Source organism: Falco biarmicus, chromosome 11, assembly GCF_023638135.1.
Source record: "Falco biarmicus isolate bFalBia1 chromosome 11, bFalBia1.pri, whole genome shotgun sequence".
NCBI classification, from domain to species: domain Eukaryota; kingdom Metazoa; phylum Chordata; class Aves; order Falconiformes; family Falconidae; genus Falco; species Falco biarmicus.
In genome coordinates this window covers 15487120-15510209 of record NC_079298.1, presented here as the reverse complement: position 1 = coordinate 15510209, position 23090 = coordinate 15487120, and the positions used below count along the sequence as shown (strand labels likewise).

General features: G+C 38.1%; 1 protein-coding gene across 1 annotated transcript in view; it reads right to left on the bottom strand.

The window, feature by feature from the left end:
- Positions 1 to 22762, bottom strand: part of ST6GALNAC3 (ST6 N-acetylgalactosaminide alpha-2,6-sialyltransferase 3) — a 228460-nt gene extending 205698 nt beyond the window's left edge. Inside the window, exon 1 of the mRNA XM_056356408.1 lies at positions 22517 to 22762. Within this exon, the coding sequence (XP_056212383.1) occupies positions 22517 to 22534 (18 nt within the window). The 5' untranslated portion in view covers positions 22535 to 22762. The remainder of the gene's footprint in view (positions 1 to 22516) is intronic.
- Positions 22763 to 23090: the final 328 nt, after the last annotated feature.

Genomic DNA, 23090 nt, shown 5'->3' with positions numbered 1-23090 from the left:
ACTGGCAGAAATAGGTTCACAAAGAAGGAAAAAACTGAACCTGTTCCCTCTGCCCTCCCCACAGCTCCTTCCATCCATTATCTGGTATCAGACTCTCTGGCAAAAATGGCTGACAGATTACTTGGGGGGCGGGGAGGAAGGAAAAACAAAAAAAAAATATTGCAGTTTCTATGAGATGTGTCCTACATAACCCAGAAATACAGACACACTGCCAGCTGCCTTCTGGGCCATTCCATAGCAGAAGGGAAGCTTTTGTAACAGAAACACATCTACTAGAAACTGGACAGACAGGAAAACCACAGATTTTACCATTATACCGTATGAAATGGGACCCAAGAGTTTTTACACAATGGATGTCACCATGTTCCTGTGCAGTCTCTGCCATCAAGAATCAAAAAGCCTTTTCTCCAAGTCATCATCAACCTGGTTAATTCCCACATTGTAAAAAAGCAGGATTCACAGGGCTTTGGGGGGCAGGGGGTTTCGCTTGCCCGTTTTTGATAGAAACAAGCAATGGACAAACCAGATCCATAGAAAAGAGCAGGGTGGCTGAAAAATCAAATTCAAAGTGAGAACAGCTGCAAGAGAGGTCTGTAGCAAATAGGAATCTTATTGTAATGTCTGTCAATACACAGTCTTAAAAAGGGAAGAAAGCAAGGCAGGAGTGTAAAACAAATATCAGAGGCTTCTGAGATAGATGCAATGCAATGAATATAAGACACGGGCCAAATCTAACCCAAATAATGTCAACGCATTGAGAAGAATGCATACACACAGTAGTGTTGACACTGCTGATAACACAAGCTGAAACATATCCTATTAGATCCCAAAGATTTTTTCATGCAATATCAGACATGCATGACTTCTTATTCCATTGATTTCATTCCCTTTTCTGCTAGCAAGAGGATTGAGTTAGAGATCCAGTCCAGTCAATGACCTTCTTTCCAGTGACTTTTGTGGGCTCTGGCCCAAGCCCGTACTTGTCATGGCCAATGCACAGTTTACAGTATTTGTCTTGTCTGTTACTGTCCAAAAGGAAATTTCAATGTTTTGCATATCTATGTGTTGAATCGGAAAGAAAGCAGATTTTGCTAACAGCAGTAGAAAATAGCTTCAAGGAGAAGAGGCAAAATTAATTTTGGACCTTAACAAGCCAAATTAATGAGCTATTCAGTCAATAATTGACATATTGGAATATATTAAGGGGTCCTAATGACTCTGAATGCACCCAAGTCACCTACACAGCCTTTACAGCAGGAAGGGCAGGGGGAAGGAAGTACCGAACAAGCCAGCCTTGCACATGCACAACCACACTTGGTATCAGACTCTCTTTCAGGTTGAATGTTTTGTTTTAGTGTACCAGAAGTGAAACAGGACTTCATGGATTAATTCAAATTATAACTAATGCAAACAACAGGTCTAATAATTTCCCATGCACTTGCGGAGCTCCAAAGAGAGTGGGCATAGCGCAACTAAACTACAATTCAGAGGTCTGCACAGGAGATTTTTTTCTCCTCCATGCTCAAGCTAACTCATTAACTTAGAAGAGGAATTGAATCCAGTCTTTTACAATGTTATTGTACTTAAAGCACTTTTCTATATGTAGATTTCAGGACATCACAGTCTAGAGTCATTAGTTTAACACAGGCTGCAGAAAATTTGTACTAGCAACACTGTACAGCAACTGCTTACTTGTGGGAAATGCAAAAAAAGAAGGAAAATTAAAAGGAGAGGAAAAGCAACTGAAGAAGCCCCTACAAATACACAGTGATTAGTTGATGCAGTTATGAGGGGGTTGGTTTGGTTTTGGAACTTTTCAAGAAGCCACAGGACAGAGGCAAAAATCTCAATACCTCATTATTCAGCTTAAATTTATGGATTATAAACCACTTTTTGAGCACCCAACGATGTTTATAAATGAGTTTGTCTTGCCCCACCTATGCTTTGTATTCTAACATAACCTGCATCTTCATTTTTTTCTGAAAGAGTAAGCAATCAGTAATGATAACAGTGCAACACATGCAGCTTCCAACACTATCACCATCTCCTGCCTCTGTGTTCTTCCAGGGCACAGTGAAAGAGAAAATATTTCTCATGTTTACTCTTATTTCTTCTGTCATGCACACAGTATAGCATCTTAAACTTCCAATTTTTTATGCTCTCTCCAGATAGAGTTCTTGAGCAAATACTTTGACATTTGTTTATGCTTCCATACTACAAGTGTGAATGAATTTTCATCATATTTTGTTTCAAAAATACCCAACAAAATGAATAAACAAATCAAAAAATAACCAGGGGGACAATGCACATGCAGCTGCACGTTCTGAAGGTACTTTCAGCTAAGCTTTCCAATTACAAATTATTAATTTGTGATATACAACCATTTTGCACAACAACAATCAAAACAGAGGAGTGATTTTTTTTCTATTTTATAGGCTGCTTAAAAATGTTCGTCCTTAGCTCTGCAGTCCCTTATACTCGCCTCAGTCAAAGAGTTTCAGTGGGTTTTACAATGTCTACAAAAATGCTTTTTGCATCCACAGTATGCTTAAAAGCTTTATTTCAGATGCCAGCCCCACATACAAAATCCCATTCACAGACCTTTAATCAGACTCAGTTAGCCTCCGCAGTGAGTTAAGGGCACACTGACACAGTGATGAGACCAACTGGCTGAGAACCAACACAGTTTGAGGCTCAGCCAAGGAAAGTAAAAATTGAACACGTTAATTCATGACACTGCTGGAAAAGGAAATTTAAAACCAGGAGTGCTAGAAAGGAGCAAGGACCTTGGCCCAAAGCTGTCACCAGGCAGCCCCCAGTCCCATTTTCTATTTGTGTTTCAGTCTGTCTATAGGTAGTTTCTCTGCTCTGGGTTCTTGTCTCCCTCAGCAGTGTAACTCTGGCAGACAAACATGCTCTTTCAGATATTCACAGCCCAGCTACCAGTAATCTCAGCAACAACCATGAAGATCAGTGTTAATATGGGAATATGCCCTATTTATTCTTTCTCCAACTCAAGATTTTCCAGCCACTAAAGTGGAAAAACTTTGCTGACAGGCACATTATTAAAACAAAAAAAACCAAAAAACCACTGCAGGAAACGATCCTCAGAGAAAGGTAACGCACTTTCACCTTCTTATCTTAAAAAATATCAGAGCACCCATCTTAGGCTGGAATATAAGGCAGTATAATTTTCAAAACATCATAGAGCTTCATGCATTGTTTTCCTAGATGGATGGTTCCTATGAAGTAGGTTTTACAGTCATCTTTTCCACATGCAATGTTGAATTCGTTGTTGCTGCCTAAGAAAACAATACTATAGTATATGGGACAATTCCCCACAAACTGCTTTTACCAATAAGTGTGAAATACAGAAAGCACCGTATTCTACAGACAGAATGCAATGTTTTAAAAGTCGTCTACAATAACTTCTAAGGAGCTGTGCATAAATACGCATTTTCAGATGAAGTTTCAGTAACTTACTGTTCAAACAATTTACAAAGTGTTGGCAATACCAAGCCCTACTAGCAATGCATTCATTTTAAGAGACAGAACATAGCTTACTAAACTGGTTTACATATGATCAATAAATCATTTATAATGGACTGTGAAACCCACAGAAAAAAATAAATACAATAAATTAATTTCATTTGGTAAACGCAGATATTGACTAGCTATTTAATATAGCACTTAGACCATATGAAACACCTGTCTATAGCATGACATGCTTACTATTCACCACTGAAATAGGTAATCTTTAATAAAAAATACTAAATTTAATTCTAAAGATTATTGACCTGCTCTAGTTGTTAAATACATCATTCATAACACATTTAATGAAATATTTATTCAGAGTCATGCAATCCTTGAAACAAACACATTTTCACAGCTGTTGAAATAGCACCAGTCTTCTACGCAGTAACTACTTCATGACTTATGACGAACACATTAACAATTTATAGGCTAGCCTGAATTAAGGCAGAAAACATTAGGGAGGACATGCATTTGGGTATCTAGCAGAACTAAACAGCAGGGGCAGAGAAACACCAGGGGAGCACCATGCCCCTGGGGACTTCAAGAGTAAAATCCCTCCTTTCTTTGGTCCTAGAAGGGTCCTCTAAAACACTGGGCTTGTTCTTACATGTCTTCAAACTTTTGCAGCTACCTTAAGACTTGCTAGTCTTACTTGCAAATTTTCACAGCTTACCTTCTGTTTCTACAATGTATTTATGCCTTAGCAGTGTTTTGGACTCAGTGTGAGAAAAGCAGTTGGTACAATACCTTTAAATAGGACAGTGACATTACAGTTAAAAGTTTGAGATTCCAGCATTTTCAAGCAGCTGAAAAAGTTAACCAGCAAAACCATTTTTATCCATCAAGACAGAATTAAACACCTTTTTTCTGTTTACTAAAATCATGATTTGCATGTAATAAGTTGATTGTTTTTTATTCAAATATCATTCATGTCCCCAAATAAAAGAGGCAGGTGCAACCACTGCTCTATTTCCTGACTACTGACAACCACCCACCTTGGCCTTGGGACATAGCTTTCTCACTACATCTGATTTCAATTAAGCTACGCGCCTTTTTTTTTTTTTAATGCTGCAGAGACCATTAGCTTGTTACTTTGCAGCTTCAATAAGGGCAGAAGCTCTGCAGTATACCATGGAAATGTGCTCTGGCTTATAGAAGCACCCAAGCCTGTTTGCAACACCACTGTAGGGTGACCCAGTACTGCTCAAAATACATGCCATATTTATTTCTCTGTCCCAGCACCGTTATCTCCCTGTTATTTTACTATTTAAAAGAAAAATTTAACTCTTGTCTTCTGCAGAACACAGTTTACTTCAAAAGCAACACAACAACATAAAATGGCTTCATACTCCTGTGTGGCTAGTAAAATGCTTAAGGTAAACCAAATTCCCTACACCAGGACCGCCAGTAGTCTCATTACCGAAACTAAAGAATCCTTCATATATCTGTCCTGGAAAGTCATTGCTACAGTAAGACAGACAATCCTGATTCAACAATTTTGAATTGAGCACAATGTTTAAACTTTTAGGTTTGGTTTGTTGTTTTTCTTTTTAATTATAACATTGCTCTGTTACAACACTCCTGTAAAAAGCAGTGTTTAAGAAAGGAGTAAGATCCTTTCTTCTGGAAGTACAGGTTAAGACTCACAGAAAGCAGACTAATTAATCCCATCTGAGCAAGGTCAGAGCTGACCTTGCACGAGTTTCATAGAAATATGAAAAAGACTAAATAAGAAAAATTCAGATTACTAGGAGAGACTAAGACTTTAAATTCCTGTGGCTGATCAGAAGTTTTTGTTGTTATATCATTTGCAGTGAAAAATGTGTTCCATTAGGAAAAAAAGAAAAAAAGGAACAAAAATATCTGTTGTCTCCTATTTACCTAAATTCTAAGTTTAACTGTATGGCTACGAAAGCAGCAGATTATTCAAAAAGACCTTTCTGACATACTGTCCTTGACAGCCAAGTCAGACTTGCACTTAATATAACCACTTGGCAAATTACACGAAACTGTTGTTTAGACAAAACCAAAAGAGGGACGATAAACTGGATTTAAGACAGGATATTATTCTGACTTATGTCCAATCTCTGCTTATTATTTTGTCATATTTTTTTTAGTAATTATTCCCTAAAATACCAGAGGTGCTGAAAGAGACAACAGACATGTTCAATCCAGGTGTAAACTAATAAAGTCAAAAGACCTGTTTCAGTTGTCCTTTAGTTTATATCCTTTACTAAAAGGATACATTTAAAGATTCTGGAGAGAGGAAAAACACTGTTAAAATCTCTGGCTATAGCTGCAGAGGAGACATTCCCAACAGGGAGTTTTACCTTAATTTAAAACAGAAAAAGTCTGATCTGCTAAGCACAGTAACAGCAACTAAACCCACAAACTGACAGGACGGACTGTTTATTTACAGCTTCTTTAAGGTAGGACACAGACCCTTCAGTTGAAAACGCTGGAATAGTTTGCTGCTTTTTGATATGGAGGTCTGAACTGCTGAAAATGAAGCTTTATTCTAGTCATGCATAGTAACCTACTTATGCCCTCCGGTCTATCAAAGTCAGAAAATATTAAAAATATTGTGTCTGTATCAGACAACGTCTATGAAAGAAAGTTTAGGAACTGGTAAAAGTATTGAAAAGCCAGAAGCTACATCCAGAAAGACAAGAGGATATGAGTTACAGTCAGTAGTTACATTTGCCCTTAACCTTCATCCACCAGAATGTGGACATGCATGCAAACAGATTCTAGGCCAGTCTTGCAAACAGCAATCTATTTGAAATTGTGCATATTTGCCTCTGATTGGGCCTGCTATAATAGACCGTGTAATAAAACCAATTCTGGGGCTGTGGGATGCTTGTAATAATCCTCAAGAAAAACATAAGATGAGAACAAAGCAAAATATGTCTTTAACTCCTCTGAAACCTGTTAGACTAGGTTTGTGCATATCTAGCAGATGTTGTCCATTAAAAACATTGTACATTCTACCACTCCAGTAAAAATAACGTTGTGAGATGCAAATAGCACAGTCTTACCACGCACAGTTTGGGTGAGCAGAATTCAGAGTTTACTGTGCCAGCACTACAACCCTTGAGAAACAAGAAAAGTGTGGAGTTCAGCAGAAACAGCTGGAATAAATCACTCCTGTTCATCATACTCAGCTCTATTAAAGGCATATGTATCAAACATTCCCACACTTACCCTTAATACCGAAAAAAAAACCCCATAGAATTTTCATACCAGTAGTAAGCTATAAACCTCATTCCAGGTAGTCTCTCTTGTATAATTACTGAAAGCTTACTTTCCTGGTGAAAAAGTTAATAACTCTGAATCTAGGTTTTAAATAGGGCCTTTGGGAAAAAACAGGGCAAGGTGAGTCTGTGAACTGCAGAAAGTAGTGCTGAAAAGAGATGGACTGGGATTTGCACTCTCAATCTCACAAACCATCAAATTACTAGAAGCTTATTGGTTTACCTAGATTCCCTTGTTTAGCTGAACACAGGCAGAAAAAGAAGAGTTATACCCCACCACTTCAGAAAATTTTCAACTGAGTGCATTATGCATGAACAAATTAAATTTAGGGTCTAGGACAAAAAAACCCCTGCCACATTAAAGTTTGCTGCCAAATACAATCCTTCAAGCTTTCTTTAGAGTATTGCAAGCTGTAATTCTTTTCAAAGAAGCCTGCACTGAGTTGCAGACACCTTAACAAAGGATCAAGAATGCTACATTCAGGATAACCAGTCAGTAATTTATTCATGCCCTAAGCCAACTGATAAACAGTTCCTCACGTCATGGCTAAAGGACCACTATTTCCAGCCCTTCAATCTACCCCTCTACATGTAAAATCATTAAATTCCCGGTGTTTTTACCTTCTGGAGGTAACACTATGCCACCTCAGCAAGATTAAAGAAAGAACAAAAAATGCTTGACCTGCCCATAGGTGAGGATGATTCTGCTACCACAGCTATTAAGCATATTTCAATAAACCTGCTACATATGATGTACTACAATTAAGCAGCATTATAGGAATCATAAAATCATGGAATAATTAAGACTGGAGACCTCTAGAGATCACCTAGTCAAACCTCCTGCCTTAAAGTAGACCTAATTTCAAAGTCACATCAGGTTGCTCAGGACCTTGTCTTGTTGACTTTTGAATATTTTCAAGGCTGTTTATGACAGGCCACTGTGCCAATATTATTCCAGTTTTAGTGTAATTTTTTTCTCCTTGTATTTATTTGGAATTTGCCTTGTTGCAGCTTGTGGATGCTGACTCCACCATGCTCCTCTGAGAAAAGCCTGTCTCCATCTTCTCTAACCCTTCTGGAGATAGAAGACTCCTAGAAGCTACTCTTCAGTCTTTGCTTTTCCAGGCTGGGCAAACCCAGCTCCCTCAGACTCTTCTCATAAGATTTTTCTTTTCTAACAACTAGGACACTAGTGGGTGGGTGCTTATCTGCCTCCCACTCCTTGCAAAGGAGAAAACTCAGGCTTTGGGATTTTTTAATTTTAGTTCCTATAGAAAAAAAGCACACACACACACCATCTTCCCATACACACACAGGCATACTTGGTATTTGTTCTAGGGGATGAGGACAGGGCAAAAACTTGTCTAATGGTCGATCCAACAAGTCCTTTCCATCTCCCTTGTCACACTTCAGAATTACTTTTGGCCTGTGGCAGGAAAAGAACAGGGACAAGCCCCAATCTCTACTGGGTGCCTACATTTGCCAGGGAAGAGACAAGTTTTAAAAATCCATACAGTAGTTAAAGATCTCTTCTTTGAAGAAAGGCCTTAATTAAGCCAGATAACAGGCTGTCATTAAAAGAAATGCCATCAGGCACCTCACTTATTCAGGCAGCCCAGGTGCGAACTTTTGTTGGCTTTCAGAGAGGCAGCAATACCCCCATGGTCCTGTAAATGAGCACTACTGCACGCAGATGCCTTAGCATGTGCACAGCTTGGGAGGCAATCATTTGATGTCACATAACCAGCCCTCCCATGGCTGGTTTTCATGGACCAATGTTTCTCTCAGCAGAACAAGAAAAAAAATAATTGTTTGGATCCTTTTTTTTTTCAACCAACAGACATAAAAAGAACAAACAAATAAAATCTACTATCATAACCCAGAAAGGAGACGCCAATATTTCCTTCCTCTCACAGGAAAAAGATCAGAAACACCTGGTGATCCAGCCTATTGCATTATGCATACGTTGCTACACTTGTTTAGTGCTTCAATAGCAACAATGAAATTAAAACAGAAAAAAGCCTGGCCTACCATTCTGTTATTTCTTCCTAATGGTAGAAATCTTCTACTCTTTATATGGCTAATCACATTTCACCACTTCAGTGCTGGAAAAGTTCACCTCACCATCCATATGCAGCCAGGGACAGCCCCTGCTTCTCGGCTCCTACCACCGCACTCAGCCCATCAGCACTTGAAACATCAGCCAAATTAAGAGAGGGACAGTTGCCTTTCACAGCTTACTCCTACATTTTTCCCCCTTTGTGGGTCTGGGAAAGAACGGATGCACTCGCATCTAGCTGCTTTGGAGTCTGGCAAAGCAGTTAGTCAGTTGAGATATCTGACATGTTTTTTTTATTTAGAATCATTGTGTGGGTGGAAATAAATTAACAATTCTGAAGCACTAAAGAGTAAGAAAACAAAATTTCAGATTTATGTTTAAATTTCTCCTGTTTGCATTATTTCTGCAAAGAAATAAAAGTGCTGTAAAAACTAACTTTATCTTACCTGGGGTTTTACGCAAATTTCATATTCACCCCCCCAAACAACAGCAACCCACGTGTTGTCCTGTTTATTGTAGAAATAAGACTGATTTAGTAAAACCAACTGAACCTTTAAACCCATAAGAATATTACAGTACAAACATACAAGAAATCTTATACCTTCTCAAGTAACATTTCTAAATACAATGTAATTTGATTTCAGAACTATTAATGTAGTTTTTCCTGTAATTTCCAACTGAGGGCATCATAAAATACCTTCAGGGATAGCCCTGGCTAATTCCCAGTGCTATTGAAGTTGTTTGGCAATATGTGGACAGTACTTCTGGAATTTCATATCTGACTGGCAGAATGTAACAAATTAAGAAACAGAAAAGACATCCCTCATCAAAACTTAACCCAAGCGTCCATTACTAGACCTGATCTCCAGACTCAGGTTTCAGAAGACAGTTTCATATAACTTTATTTAAATAAATATACTATTTATATATTTGCAGGCTAGCACTTCAAAGCATGTATTGCCTAAATCTTCTTTGAATTAGTCCTTTGCATCTGCTATTATACTTCAAAGAAATTACTTCAATTAATTATGTCTTCCCACAGGTTTGGATACAGCCCTTAATATATTTCATTACCTTTCCTCATGGACTGCATGGCAAATAGATGATTAATAAAAGTACAAAAACAAAGAAATTATTAAGCAAGTACATTACAGATACATAACAATACTACATTTATTATGCTAATAAAATTATTATCAGTCTTCAATCACGTAAATGGAATATTAGGAGGGAACTTTTCACACAAGATCAGCAAAACTTGACTTATTCTCTGAAGTTATTAATACCTTTCTCACCTGATTTATAAATAGCTTTAAATTCCTGAAATGAAACAAGCCTATTAAAGCACAAAAATAGTTTATACTTTTTATTCAACAGTATATTAAAGAACATCATCTAGGCAGTGAGTTGATTACCAATTCCATTCCTCTGTGCTCTGCTTGTCTAGTAGTCACAGATGCATGTAACATAGCTCTATCCTTTCTAGTCATCTGGAATATCATACCCATGATTCAATACGGATCTTATAATCTCACTTTTTTTCCAACTACAGATGGTAGGAAAGATGAGGTAAAGCAGTGGCAGTCCTATGTAAGTAAAGCAATTCTTCTAATTTAATTTGGATGAGAAGGTCTCAAGTATTGACTTGAAAAATAAAGCATAACTCATTTACATAGAATTGTTAGTGAGTGTTTTGAACCGCGGTTAAAACAACCATATGTCCACTAGATCAATGTTATCATACCATTGCTAGTCCAAGCAATGAGATAACCTTTAAAGGTCCTTTCCAACCCAAATCATTCTACAAATCTATGAAAACAGCAATTTTTTGTTGTTAGTAATGAAATACTGATAAACTATATAATTACTTACAACTGATAAAGTGCACAGCTGTTTATGGAAAACTGTACTGAGTGAAGAAACATATGACTGGTCACCACACACCTCAGGCTGCTAGAGCCATAGACCTTGAAGACTGAAGAAAAATTTCAAAACTCAAAAATAAATGTTTCCTCCCAGTAAATATTTTTAAAATCAATTGGATATTCAGGTTTTTATTATACTTTAGTTACACACACACCCCCCAAGTAGAATTCCCACTGTTTTACGTAAACTACTAATGAGTTTTCCATTTTCCTTCTTACAGAGATGTTTATTTCCATAAATGGATTACATTTTCCCATAAATTGCTTTAGAACACTGTCATGCAATGCCTCACAAGACACTTTACAAATACAACAACAGCAGTTTAATGGTGCCATTAGCAAATCATGACAAGCCATGGTACCTTGCCTTGAAGCTCAAAATGAAATTCAACTTTCTGGTCTTATTCACAAAGGGCTGAGGACTTCGCTTTGAGAGCAAGATTTGGCAAACAGAAAAAAATAAAAAGGAGCAAGTCTGTAAAATTCAGTTTTCTTTTCAGTGTCACTGATAATGTTTTCCTGCAGATTTTGAAGCTAAAAAGCAGCTACAATCCATTTCCACACGTCTGTGATCTGCACGATACCTGCCTTTTGGGGGATGCACTTTTCACTGTGCAATTGTTCCTTATTGCAATGGCCGCAGGCAGATATGAAACTGATGATCAGAGGTAAAAGGTAAAATGGAAGTCTGTAGGTCTAACAGCTCTTGCAGTTTGCTTTCAGAACAAGTACACCAAAGTCAGATTCTCTCACTGGAATCAATGAATGGTGAGTAGCAATAAGGTCTTATGCAAGACCTCAGTGGGGAAAAAAGCACAGTCAATCTTCCGGCTAATTCGTAAGTGCCATCAAGCATAACATTGGTTTTAGCAAATACTGAAAGCTGAATTTTCAGAAACATTCATTTTCCAACCCTCACCTGAAATACGAGGCACACCAAGAGCCAAGAAAAGCTATGCAAGCAAAGCTTTAACAAAATGCCAGATGAGCTTTACCTCACATACCTCAAAAGCACAAACACCCCTAGGAGACAGCAGATGAACAGACACACCACATTCTAGAAGCACAGTCAAACTTGTTTTACTAAATACCATTGGTATTCCAACAGGAAACAAGATATCTTCAGAGGCCAGCAAGATGCAAGACCACAAGCAATTTTAATATCCTTTTTTCATTAGACATTCAGTACCACTCTTTCAATAAAGACCAATTACAGTGCAGTCACTGTTGTATCTTGCTCTCATAGGATCCAACAAGAGAAATTTTGGCCAGTCTTATTTGGCCACATTATACAACAAAGTAAAGTGGATTTTGAATGGCTTCTTCAAGATCTCTGATGTACAATTATGGGTAATCATTCTTTTAATTTAAAAAATTTGGCAGTAGGACAGAGTGACAGAATTCTATAATCTTCAGAAATAGGAAGCAAAAAAGAACCAAAAACATTTGAGGGATATAGGTGTATATACACTCATATAATGAATAAGACACCACACCTGAAGAAATAAAGGCCCTAAAAGCATAAATCAAACAGACACAGTCACTAACTGTCTATTGGCTGTTTGAGTGCAATTACTATCTAGAATGATAGCATTAGTGCTCTTAGAATACACTACTGCTTCCTAAATAATTCAGACTTACCTAGAGGCAAATGTAGAGCTTTAGCAATGCAAATATTTGGTGGTACCTGGAGTTTGTGCAGGACTGTGGGTGAGGAGGTAGTGTCATATACAGACAGGGAGATGGCCCCACCGTGTTGTTTAAAGGTTGCAAAGCTAGATAGCATGCAGCCAGCTCAGCTGGTCATAGCTGGGAAAGGTTATAGAGGTATCTACAAGGCCAGGACACACAATCTCTGTCAGGACTAGATGAAGCATTCTAGGCACACTAAAACTACATTCCAGTACTCAGAAGGCACCAATTTAATACGACTGGACAAAGGGACTTGTCACCTCTCTAATTCAGAGTCATCAGGCCTGCACATAACAAAGCTGCACTTGTGCTTCAGAACTTCCTATATAGCTTCTTTTTCCATTTAAACAGTGGCTAGATCCAGGCTAGGCTTATTGCCCATACATTGGCAAGCAGTCTCCTGCTGAAGGGCAAACAATTAACAGTATGGGCTGCTACTACTGCTGCAGGAAGTTTTTTGGTATTTAGTATCCACATAAAGATTTCCTGACTCCTTGTAAGTTATCCTTATGCCTGCACCACCTTCTCAGCTGGGCCCAATGCAATCTCTGCAATACTCAGGGAACTAATTAATCTTTAAAATAACCCTCTGGAAAGCAAAAAGAGTTATTCTAACCCAGTTCCATTTTCTGCTTATGTTACCACAGCCCCACGTACAGCTATGCTGGCACAACAGAGGGGAAAGTGAGTAGCTGTAGGTGGATCATCAGAGATGCCAGTCTCCGAAGCCAAAGCTACAGTAAGGAAAGGGCAAGAGGCTCTGCTCTCTGGGACAGTGACCACCCGTGGAGTATCTGGCCCTTGGATTACGCATTTGGCTCTGGGATCTGGGTCTATTCTTGTGGTTAAAGCAGTGGTTGCAGACAAGGAGACGGAGTCCCTATATTTAGTATTCTCAAGAGGAAGCGTGGTTAGATGGTGGAAGCTTCTATGGCATTTCCAGGTCCTTGGTTCTCTGGTTTCATCTGAAGTGACCTGGTAAAACCACTAAGATACCTTAACTGGTTTAATGAAATATGAGTGGGCAAGTGGCAGTGAACACAAAGGAAAAACCTAGTATGAATTGCATTTCATAATAAGAGTTGAGAACTGCACAGACAGACTGCCAGATTTCAATAACAGGTACAGTGCAGTTAGTGCTGGCTGAGAGAAAGTGCATACCAAGGTAAGGAAAAAGTATTCCTAAAGATGACATTTCTTATATCTTGTTTGGAATGTTCAGTGACTCTTTTCCCATTTCCCTACCCAAGAAAAACATTTAGTAGGGTAAAACTAATTTTTCTGTAAAAATACTTGTATGCCCTGTGGAAGGAAATGAAAAAAAGAAGAGGAATAAAGACACATGCAGAGACAGCTGTCTGAAATCCTCTCATTAATCATATGGAAAAAAAGTTACAAAAGTTTTTCTTTTGGCAAATCTTCCATATCCCAATTACAAAGGATGTGTCTTCAACCATTTTTTTTCCCCACATTACACATTCCACAGCTCCCAACAATCCCACAGGAGAATGAGTCAGTCTCATTCTCCATTCTGATTTTTTAAATGCAAAGGTGGGGTTTTTTTGTCTCTGCATAAGAAGCACTAATAGAAAGCTCTCTTCTGCTAATAGTTAATTATTACCTGACTAGCTTGCCACAGACAAATGCACACACAGGAAAATTACAATAGATCAACTGATGCACAGTAACTTGTAAATAACTTATTCATGTGGCTGAGAGGGCTAAGCTAGAAAAGTTTAGTAAAACTATAATGAATTTTAATAATTACATAAGCCCCTGTGTGGACACATGTAAACTGGAATTAAAATCTTTATGCTTCTGCTAAATTAGAACAAATGAAACTGTACAGGAACTTTATTCTAGTGTAACTACATCCAACAGCAGAGCTTAACACATTAGAACATGAAAGCCTTCCAGCCTTTTTGAGTTTATCCAAAAAATAAAGTTACTTCCACTCATGAAGAAGGGCCAGATCTTAGGAATTTAGAGGAGTACATACTTAAACCACAAGCACATAAGTTCGTAATCTAATGTAAAATAATAATAATTATTCAAAGTACACCACGTGGTGTTCTACTGGCCTCAATGGGTTTGTAATAATACCAATACGTATATTACAGAGCTAATAAATACATATTTCTATTTCTTAATTGTAGTATCATCCCATCATTCCAAGAAGAAAATTATGTTCAAATCTGAGTAAACAATACATTTGGAAGAAAGTGAAAACTGATGATTAACAAAAGGTTGTGAAACTTGCAATAAAAAAATAAAAAGAGGTGGTATTTTGTTTCTGGCTTTTCCTATTTAGAATTAAAACATCAAACCTCATGGAATGACATCTCACGTTGTTACATGCTTAGGATGGCATCCCCTTTGCCAAAGACATGGCAAACTTTGCTAATTTGCTAATAGTGAGATTATATATAATTTTAAGGAAAGTAATTTTAGAAAGAGACAGAAGATACCTAATCCTACACCAACCAACATGCAAGAAATGCATCATTAGAAGAGACAGGATCTATAAATAATTAATTCTGTATTTCTTCTGAACAAATTGTTATTCCCATGAAATAAAAATGTTTTTCTGATTACTTCCAACTGCTCCACACCTGCACCTTACCTGCCTAGGCTAGCATTCCACTACCTATTGTTAATGCAAATTGCTGCAAAATGTACCTTTCACAAAAAGTTTCTGCTTCATTTAATTGTTAGTAAGTGTGGTGCTTCCATGTTAATTTTGAAATGTCGCACATACTATACAGATACACAAGAACTGCTTAATAGGACTGTGTTCAGACAACACAAGCCATTGCTCCTGAACAGCATCGCTTCCAAGATTTCATGTCCCAAACTCTTTCATTTCAGTTCCTGCCTCACCTTTGTTCTTCTCAATAGTAAAGATGAAAAAGAATACCCAGCATTGTATTTTCTCCAATTTCAGATATATAAATTGAGATTTACCCTATCACAGGTGTTCCTGCTAAAATGATCAGAAGCAAAGTAACTGTCATTATTTTAAATCCAAACCCCATTTATATAAATTTTGTATTGAAAACATAATTCCAGTTGGTTGAGTGATTTTTAAAAAATAAAGGAGTATAGTATACCTGTAAAGCTCCTAAAAAGTATATCAACACACTGGTATATCTTACTTGATAAAACTTGTGACACTACTATCAAAAGCATGTTTGTAACGGTGTAAAGGCAATATTTGCATAAATATTGGGTATTCTTGAAGGGGAGGGGGAGTGCAGAGAATATTCAGTTTAGTATTTAACATTTTTTGAGATGGCATACAGCAATTCATACATCATCCAGCTATGTTTTATTCTGTCCTCAGACTCAGGAACACAACATACATTACAGTCATGCACTGTAATTTTTTCCAAGTTACTGTTCTGGAGAAACCAATGAACCCACTGGAAAAGAGGTGGTCTTTCTTATATCAAGCAGTGCATGGGTTATTTACAAGAACCACCACACAAAATGCAGTAGATGCAGTTTTTCCTTCAACAGGAATAGCAAATTCATCCCGCATGAGTATTTGACGCTGACAACAGTGAAACAACTGCTTCCTCGGCTTTAAGAGATGACAGGGCCCAAGGAAGAGTTTTGCCTTATTCCTTGGGAACACATCCAATAAATAGAGCTGTCTTTACCCACCTTGTTTAAAAACACCTAGAAAAATCAATACTTCCTAGCTCTTGGAGATCTCTCAGAGAGGTCTCAAATAGTGGCAAGATAAAATATACCTCTACATCTTCTTTGTTATGTATGTGCACACTTCTAACCTTCTGTGCTATGAATCAGACCATGGATGGAGAGCAACTGATAGGCAGAAGAAAGTGTTGGGAAAGTGTCATGAATAACTACAAAATCAATTATCAGTTCAACATCTAAAAGTCAAACTAAAAATGTAAAATAAATTTACAATCAATATTTTTTCTTGTATAAAATCGCTATATATTTTATGATAAAAGTCGTTCAGGGGAGGAGATTGGTCTAAAAATTATATTAATCCGATAACCACCAGGAAGACAAAGAAATTCACCTTCCATTCCATGTGTGAGCATTTGACCTTTCCTTTCCTAACAAATACATAGAAAACTTACTTTTTCCTCCTCCGTTAACCTACACACAAAAAATCCCTCCTAAAAAAAAGTCAGCCTGCTACATACATATTACTTCCCTGGGAAAAGATCAAAGAAGAAACCCTGGACAGATCACCATGTCCAGTACTACATTTCTGGAAGGTGCACAGATACCGCTGGAATGAAATATTGCAAAGGAACAGAAAAAGCGGTGAAAGCTCTGCCTTTTCAAATTAACTGTACAGATGCCGTGATAGTTGTGACTAAAACCTAAAACATAAAATACAAACCAAGATCTTTCAAGCTACATTTCAGATCCCCTTAAATTAATCACAAATGTTTAGTTACTGTCACAAAACAAGATATGTTTTCCTTTTGGCTGCTGTTTCACTAGAAATCAGTAAGAGCACATCTGTCCTATATCTCAAGGGGTTTGGTACATTACGTCAAAGTATAAGAATTTGCTGCTTCCTATGATGTTTTATGTCACACTAAGACATGCCAAGTTATCTGGCATTCATGACATGTCAAAAGGAAAACTGAAAAAATTAACAAGGCATAAACCACTGAAACTCTCACACAAGTGCTAATTTTTTAGAAGTTTAGCTTTAATATGCGATTCCATACCTGTGACAATGTGCACAACAATTTTGTATCCCTGAAGGGGAAGAGGGGAGCCTAAACATCTGGAAGACACATGTTTCATTGCTTAAAGATGTACTGCAGTACAAAAAGCTTTCCCCCATTACTGCTTTATCACATAACTACTTAAATGTAGAACTCTAAGTATGAGACAGGTCCTCCTAATTTCATGCTGGTTTTGCAGTTTTAGTTTTAACACCTCTAATGAATTCAGATAGGAAACTCCAGTTTTAAACTAACTGAAGTGTGCTTACACTGGAGATTGCCTCGGTTTAGCTATATGGGCATCAAAATCAAATTCATTCAACCAAAGCAAGTCCTCTTATAGGACTAGACTGACTAGGCTGCCACCTCCTTCTGCTTGGGAGGGGGCTAATGTATTATCTTTAAAGTATAATTAGTTTAAGATCGTTGCAAGTGAGAATGAAAAGTGTCTTTATACTTCTTAGAATTAGAAAAATCAACTGTAGCGAATAAAGATGGAGTGATCGAACAAGAAACCCTGCTTACTGCCTCAGTAATGCTGATTCTTCTCTGTAACTCCTTGTTGTATCCACCTATTACTTTCCAACTCATTTGTGCATACATCATAAGCGGTACCTTTGCATATTTACACCTTCCATCCCTAGAGATACAACCACATACTCCTAGGAATGATTCCAGTCACAATAGAAATACCACAGCCCACAAAACTGTTGATCATCAGGGTAGGACAGGCTGAGAAGACAGCTCGCATTACAGTGAACCTACAGCAAATTTAGATATTGCTGGGAAATGATCCATCACATGACATTCTCCCATGAGGAGGGGAGGTCACCTTTGTTCCTTTCCATAGGATCTCTCCATTTTTTGTCATGTCAAAGGAAAGAGTGCAGCATGAGAATCAAACAGGATCTAAGTACGTTTCTCAGCAAGGAAAACAGATGGATGCCATACATAAACATTGCTGCAGTCAATTTAACAGTCAAGGCAGTATGTGAATTATCTTGGACCTGATTCAAGCAGGATATAGAGGTCACCTCTGTGGAAGGCCCTGCATCCTGCAAATCCCTAGCAGTGAATGGAATTATGGTGAGACAAAGCCTACTCTGCAAAACAGAAATGGAACAAGTAATGTGCTTCTGATGGTGCAGAAACTTGGGAGGAAATATCTACAATCTTCATCATGTAAATAGGGGTTAAAAAATACATCTAATAATTAAATATCCAAAATTACAAACATCTGAACACCAGGACCAGATCCTTTTAGACCTTTTGCCTCTCCCCTCTGAACAGCTACTTGCCAGGCTGGAAAATTTAATATAATGAGATCAGCTTTGCTATTTTAGTCTCAAAAGTGCAGATGGAACATATGTCTGTAGATAGTAATGTTATCTGTATTACTGCAGTGTCTGAAGACCTCCATCAGACGCAGGCCATTGAACACTCAGAGAAAACTCTCAAAGAAAATTCCTACCAAAAACAGTTTACCATGTAAACTAAGGGGAAAACACAACCTATGAATTTAATTAAAACATTTGAGATAACCACAGGGAGGAAACATGCAAAACAATCATAAGTAAACATACAGGTATGGTCAACTTTGACTGCGTCCTGCAGAAAACTGTTACAAGCATGTGCTGAAGAGTTTTGTTTGGTTGAAACCTGTAAGTTACATTTTACAAAACAATATTTTCGATCTTTGAATTAAATAAAAAAAAAATATTAAAGAAACTACAATTTTGGTTGGCCACCTGCTTACTCTAAGGGAAGAACTCACAATCAGCTATGATAATAATAACATCGCCTCACATTGTACAAATACTATTTAAACCACAGAATTTCACTGAATGTTTCAACTCACTTGTGATCTCTGCTGGTAGAAGGTCATGTCCAGCCTATAGGCACATGAAATCTCTTTTGTTCACTGCACAGTAAATACACTGCACACAAGGTAGAAGGAAACCTCTTTCTAGATTCCACACTTAGCCCGCACTGTATAGGCCCATCACACATGGCGTTTTTTAATTACATTCTACCACATTAAGCCTACAAAATTAAAATTGTACTACGATAACAACATAGTCCACCTCCATCAGCTTCATCAAAACCTCCATTTAAAAAGAAGAGTTTGTAAACCAGGGAAGGCATAATCCCCTACAAACTGCAGCATGTGTGAACTAAGGTACCTGTCCTATTTGCTTTAAAATATCATGGTCCAGTCCTCCGTGGGGGACATCAATATGTTATGGAGTATCATTATCATTCATGTTGTATTTATTGTAAGATGACAGATACATTGCAGTATCATTTTTCAATTACGCGAAAAGTAGCGCTTCTTTGAAGTAATTTATTAAATAACATCTGTCATTATTTTAAAGTGTCAGTGGCTGATACAGTGGAAATTAGAGAGTTCAAAATCTTTATGGATAATAGTGACTACATAAATAGTAATCACTCTGTTAATCTAGTAATCAGCAAGGTGGTATGTAGCTACCATAGTAACAAGCATAAGAACAACTGTTTGCTTCCAAGAAATGCATACACTTCCCTCAGTTATTCTGCCACAATTTTTAAAGGCCCGATGGAAAAAATAAAAATATATCCTGCCTCTTAGAACTCGCCTCTTTCTCTGCATTTCCTCAACAGAAAAGACAATTCCTCAGAAGAAGTTTCACTGGTTTTAAAAAGAATGTCCCACTACTGACTGGGAAGCAAAGTTTCTGGTCCCATGATCAGTGACAGCTCTGCCAATGTTACCCAGGGAGAGCACACAACACCACAGAGACAGCATACACTCTAGTAAGAATCACCTTCCCAAGCATTTCTACAAGGGCTACACACAGAGATTATTTTGTCCAGTAGTCATAGTAAAAGAAGGTCTTGTTTTCTAAAGGTTATACACTTTTTCTAATATGCTCTTAAGCACTGTAACTCACTCCAGTTCATTATTAATAGCCACCTTTGTTCTCTGCACTTCATAGACACCTCTATCCAATCTCATTTATACTAAACTCTCACACATACAGAACTCCAACATTCAGCAAGTCTCAATATCAGGGGGGATATAATTTAAAAATCTAGGAATGGAGGCAGGGCAAGACACAAGGCAGAGCCACAGAGGCACTCAGGGCTGAATTTGCAAGGACACAGTGGTTCTGGCTTCCCATTCACTGTGCCGCCACTTAGTTAAAATCTATACCTATAGCTCAAATTATTTTTTCTTTAATTACATTTCCACACAGGTTACTGACTGAATAAATGAGAAAGCAGAGACAAACCTAAGAGAAAGAAGGAGTGTGTAGCTAACAGGCTTATATTTGCAGGATGAAATTAGCCTAGTGTCAAATCAAAAAATATATATTATTCTGAATTTCCTTGCTATGGTAAAAGCTTGAGGAGTATATGTAGGCATTACATTAAAAAACTTATACACCATTAAGTAGCTTGATCTAGAAATTTAAATTACTCCTATGGGATGTCTGTCTGAAAAAGTCCATTGTGCCTCATGGCAAAGCTAATCTTCACATACCTGTTTCAATTTTTATTCTTGCACCTGCCTGCATTAAAAAGATTAAGAATTAAGGTGGCAGAGGGCTGTCTGTCAGAGAATACCAATTTATCTATTGATTTAATCATCAGAATTACAACCAAATGGAGCTCTAGGCCTGGGCAAAGGGAAGGTGTCTATTGTGTTACGATTTGGACTCTAAAAGAAAGTCATACTTGTGTTGGGCTGTATCACCAGGCTGTGCAGAGGAAATTACCGGGAGGCGGAAAGAGACACTGGAGTTTTCTTGTAAAAGAATATTATTTAACTGTTAGGGCCAGAGGGAAGATTTTGCATGTGATCTTTCCACATAGTCAAAAAAAAAAGAAAGCAATTCTGTTTTCTGGTCACTTGCAGATCCAAACTAAGTCATTCAGGGAATGTTTAAAAAGGAATGCATGTGCTTATCTTTGTGAAGCCAGGCTCCATTCACAGAACTCATTTATCTTCATCCCAAGTCACAACTTCCAGCTGCACAGTGCTGTCTGCTTAAAGGAGTTTGCTACAATCTATCTCCAAGCAGAATCTGCTAGTTCAGGGAAGTTTCTGCACTTGAGGCAGGCTTTCCATATTTATTAATATAAACTGCCACAACCTACATGCTCACAAAAGAAAACTCAACAGCTGGGTACCACAGATCCGCTAGTGGGGAATGAATGAAAGGGGAAAACAGCACAGCAAAATAAGTTGTTTTTTAAATTGAACACCAAAAAAAAAAGTTATAAGAATTAGATACAAGGAAACACAGGAACGTTTATTATTTGAGGACCATTTTGAAGCTTTGCAATTTATCCATTTTGCTGATGTGCTGAAAGCAACTGCTATGAAAGGCCATCCCAAAGTTTGGGATAATCAAACCTTTGTTAGAAGATCAGACTGAAAATAACGAAGTGTTCACAGATCAGTTTTATTTACTGAAAGGAACAGAGTGCAAGTATTTCCAAAATACACACAGAAAGGAGCAAGGCAGATAGAAAATTAATCAGAAACAAGCCACTTTCAAGCCAGGCACAGGAGTTACTCCCTGCAAGTGACACACTGCAAGGAAACAAACGCTGTTTGTTCTCAACTGACTGCACTTCCGCCTCCTCCCCTTTCATTCAATACTTAGTGCTAGTGATGCTCCCTCCATCTCCGTGACAAGCTGGTTGCAAATACTTTTATCTCAGTGAGGAAAGCAGGCTGGAGAAAGCATATGATCAGATGGTAAGTTTATGCTTATATTTGCTGGTGTGAAGGGGAAAACCCTTTCTCAAATAGGTCACAATTAGCAAATGCAATTAAATATTAAGGATAATTGTGTGGAGCATGTGGATCTTGGATGAATTCAGCAGGGGAGCATGTGCTTAAGGAGCAAGTGGGACAGCTGTGTACATCTGCAACCTTTGCTTTAAAAGCAGTAAATGCTGCACGGTCAGAAAAAAGAGAACTTCCCCTGTTTTGTCCTTCATACTGGAAGTCCGTTGCTCAAATGCTATTGCTCCTGAAGGAATTCAGCTCCGACTAAGTCAGCTGAGACAAACCAGAGCCCCTCACCCCCCTCCTATTATTCGGTACACACTTCCCTTCCCGCTAGCTCACAGTTCTGACAATGCAGGGAAAGAGGAAAAGAATGGCTGAGGGAAGCAAAGCACAGCTGTACGTTGCAGAATCTCTCCATATTCATTTGCCAAACAAAGCCAGTATTCAAAAAGACAACGAAGATGCAATAGGACCATACCAAATCCATGCCTCTGAGCAGCAAGGGGCTCTCTAACAATGCATTCAAGCAACAGATAGAGATTTACCTTCAAAATGCAGGCCATGTTCTTTCTCTATCCTTCCTACCACAGAGCAGCAGGATTCTACTTTGTGAGCAGCAGTTCCAGTGTCAGGCAAAAGGCTGGTAGAGCTGCAGAACTGCTAGAGCCTACATTCCTGTAGATCCAAATAAGGGTACCACGCATCCAGGATCCGTTAGTCATATTAGTCTTTTTATGCCCCGTTTGTTCCACCCATCAGCTTCTACCACTGGCTGGGAGCCAGCCCAGTACCTCCCCTCTGTCACATGACCGAGTTTGATTCATGGCTCCAGCATGTATTTTTGTAAGCTCCAGGATGCTCTCGCGCAATACTATACGTACAAATGGCAATCTATACCTTGCAAATGTTTTGCAACGGTTGTAAATCAAGCTGCATGTTTATAATTAATCCCTGTGTGATTCTCCAAATGTTCTCAGGAGACAGTGGCTGACAGTTGGTTAGAAAAGTCCAAACTCTCTCTATTATTTGAACTCTAAAAAACCTTATGCTGCTTGCTAGTCTAAAGTATTGTTTTATGTTCAGCCCTTTTCATTGTTCAGCAGGCTTCCCTTTGTCTGA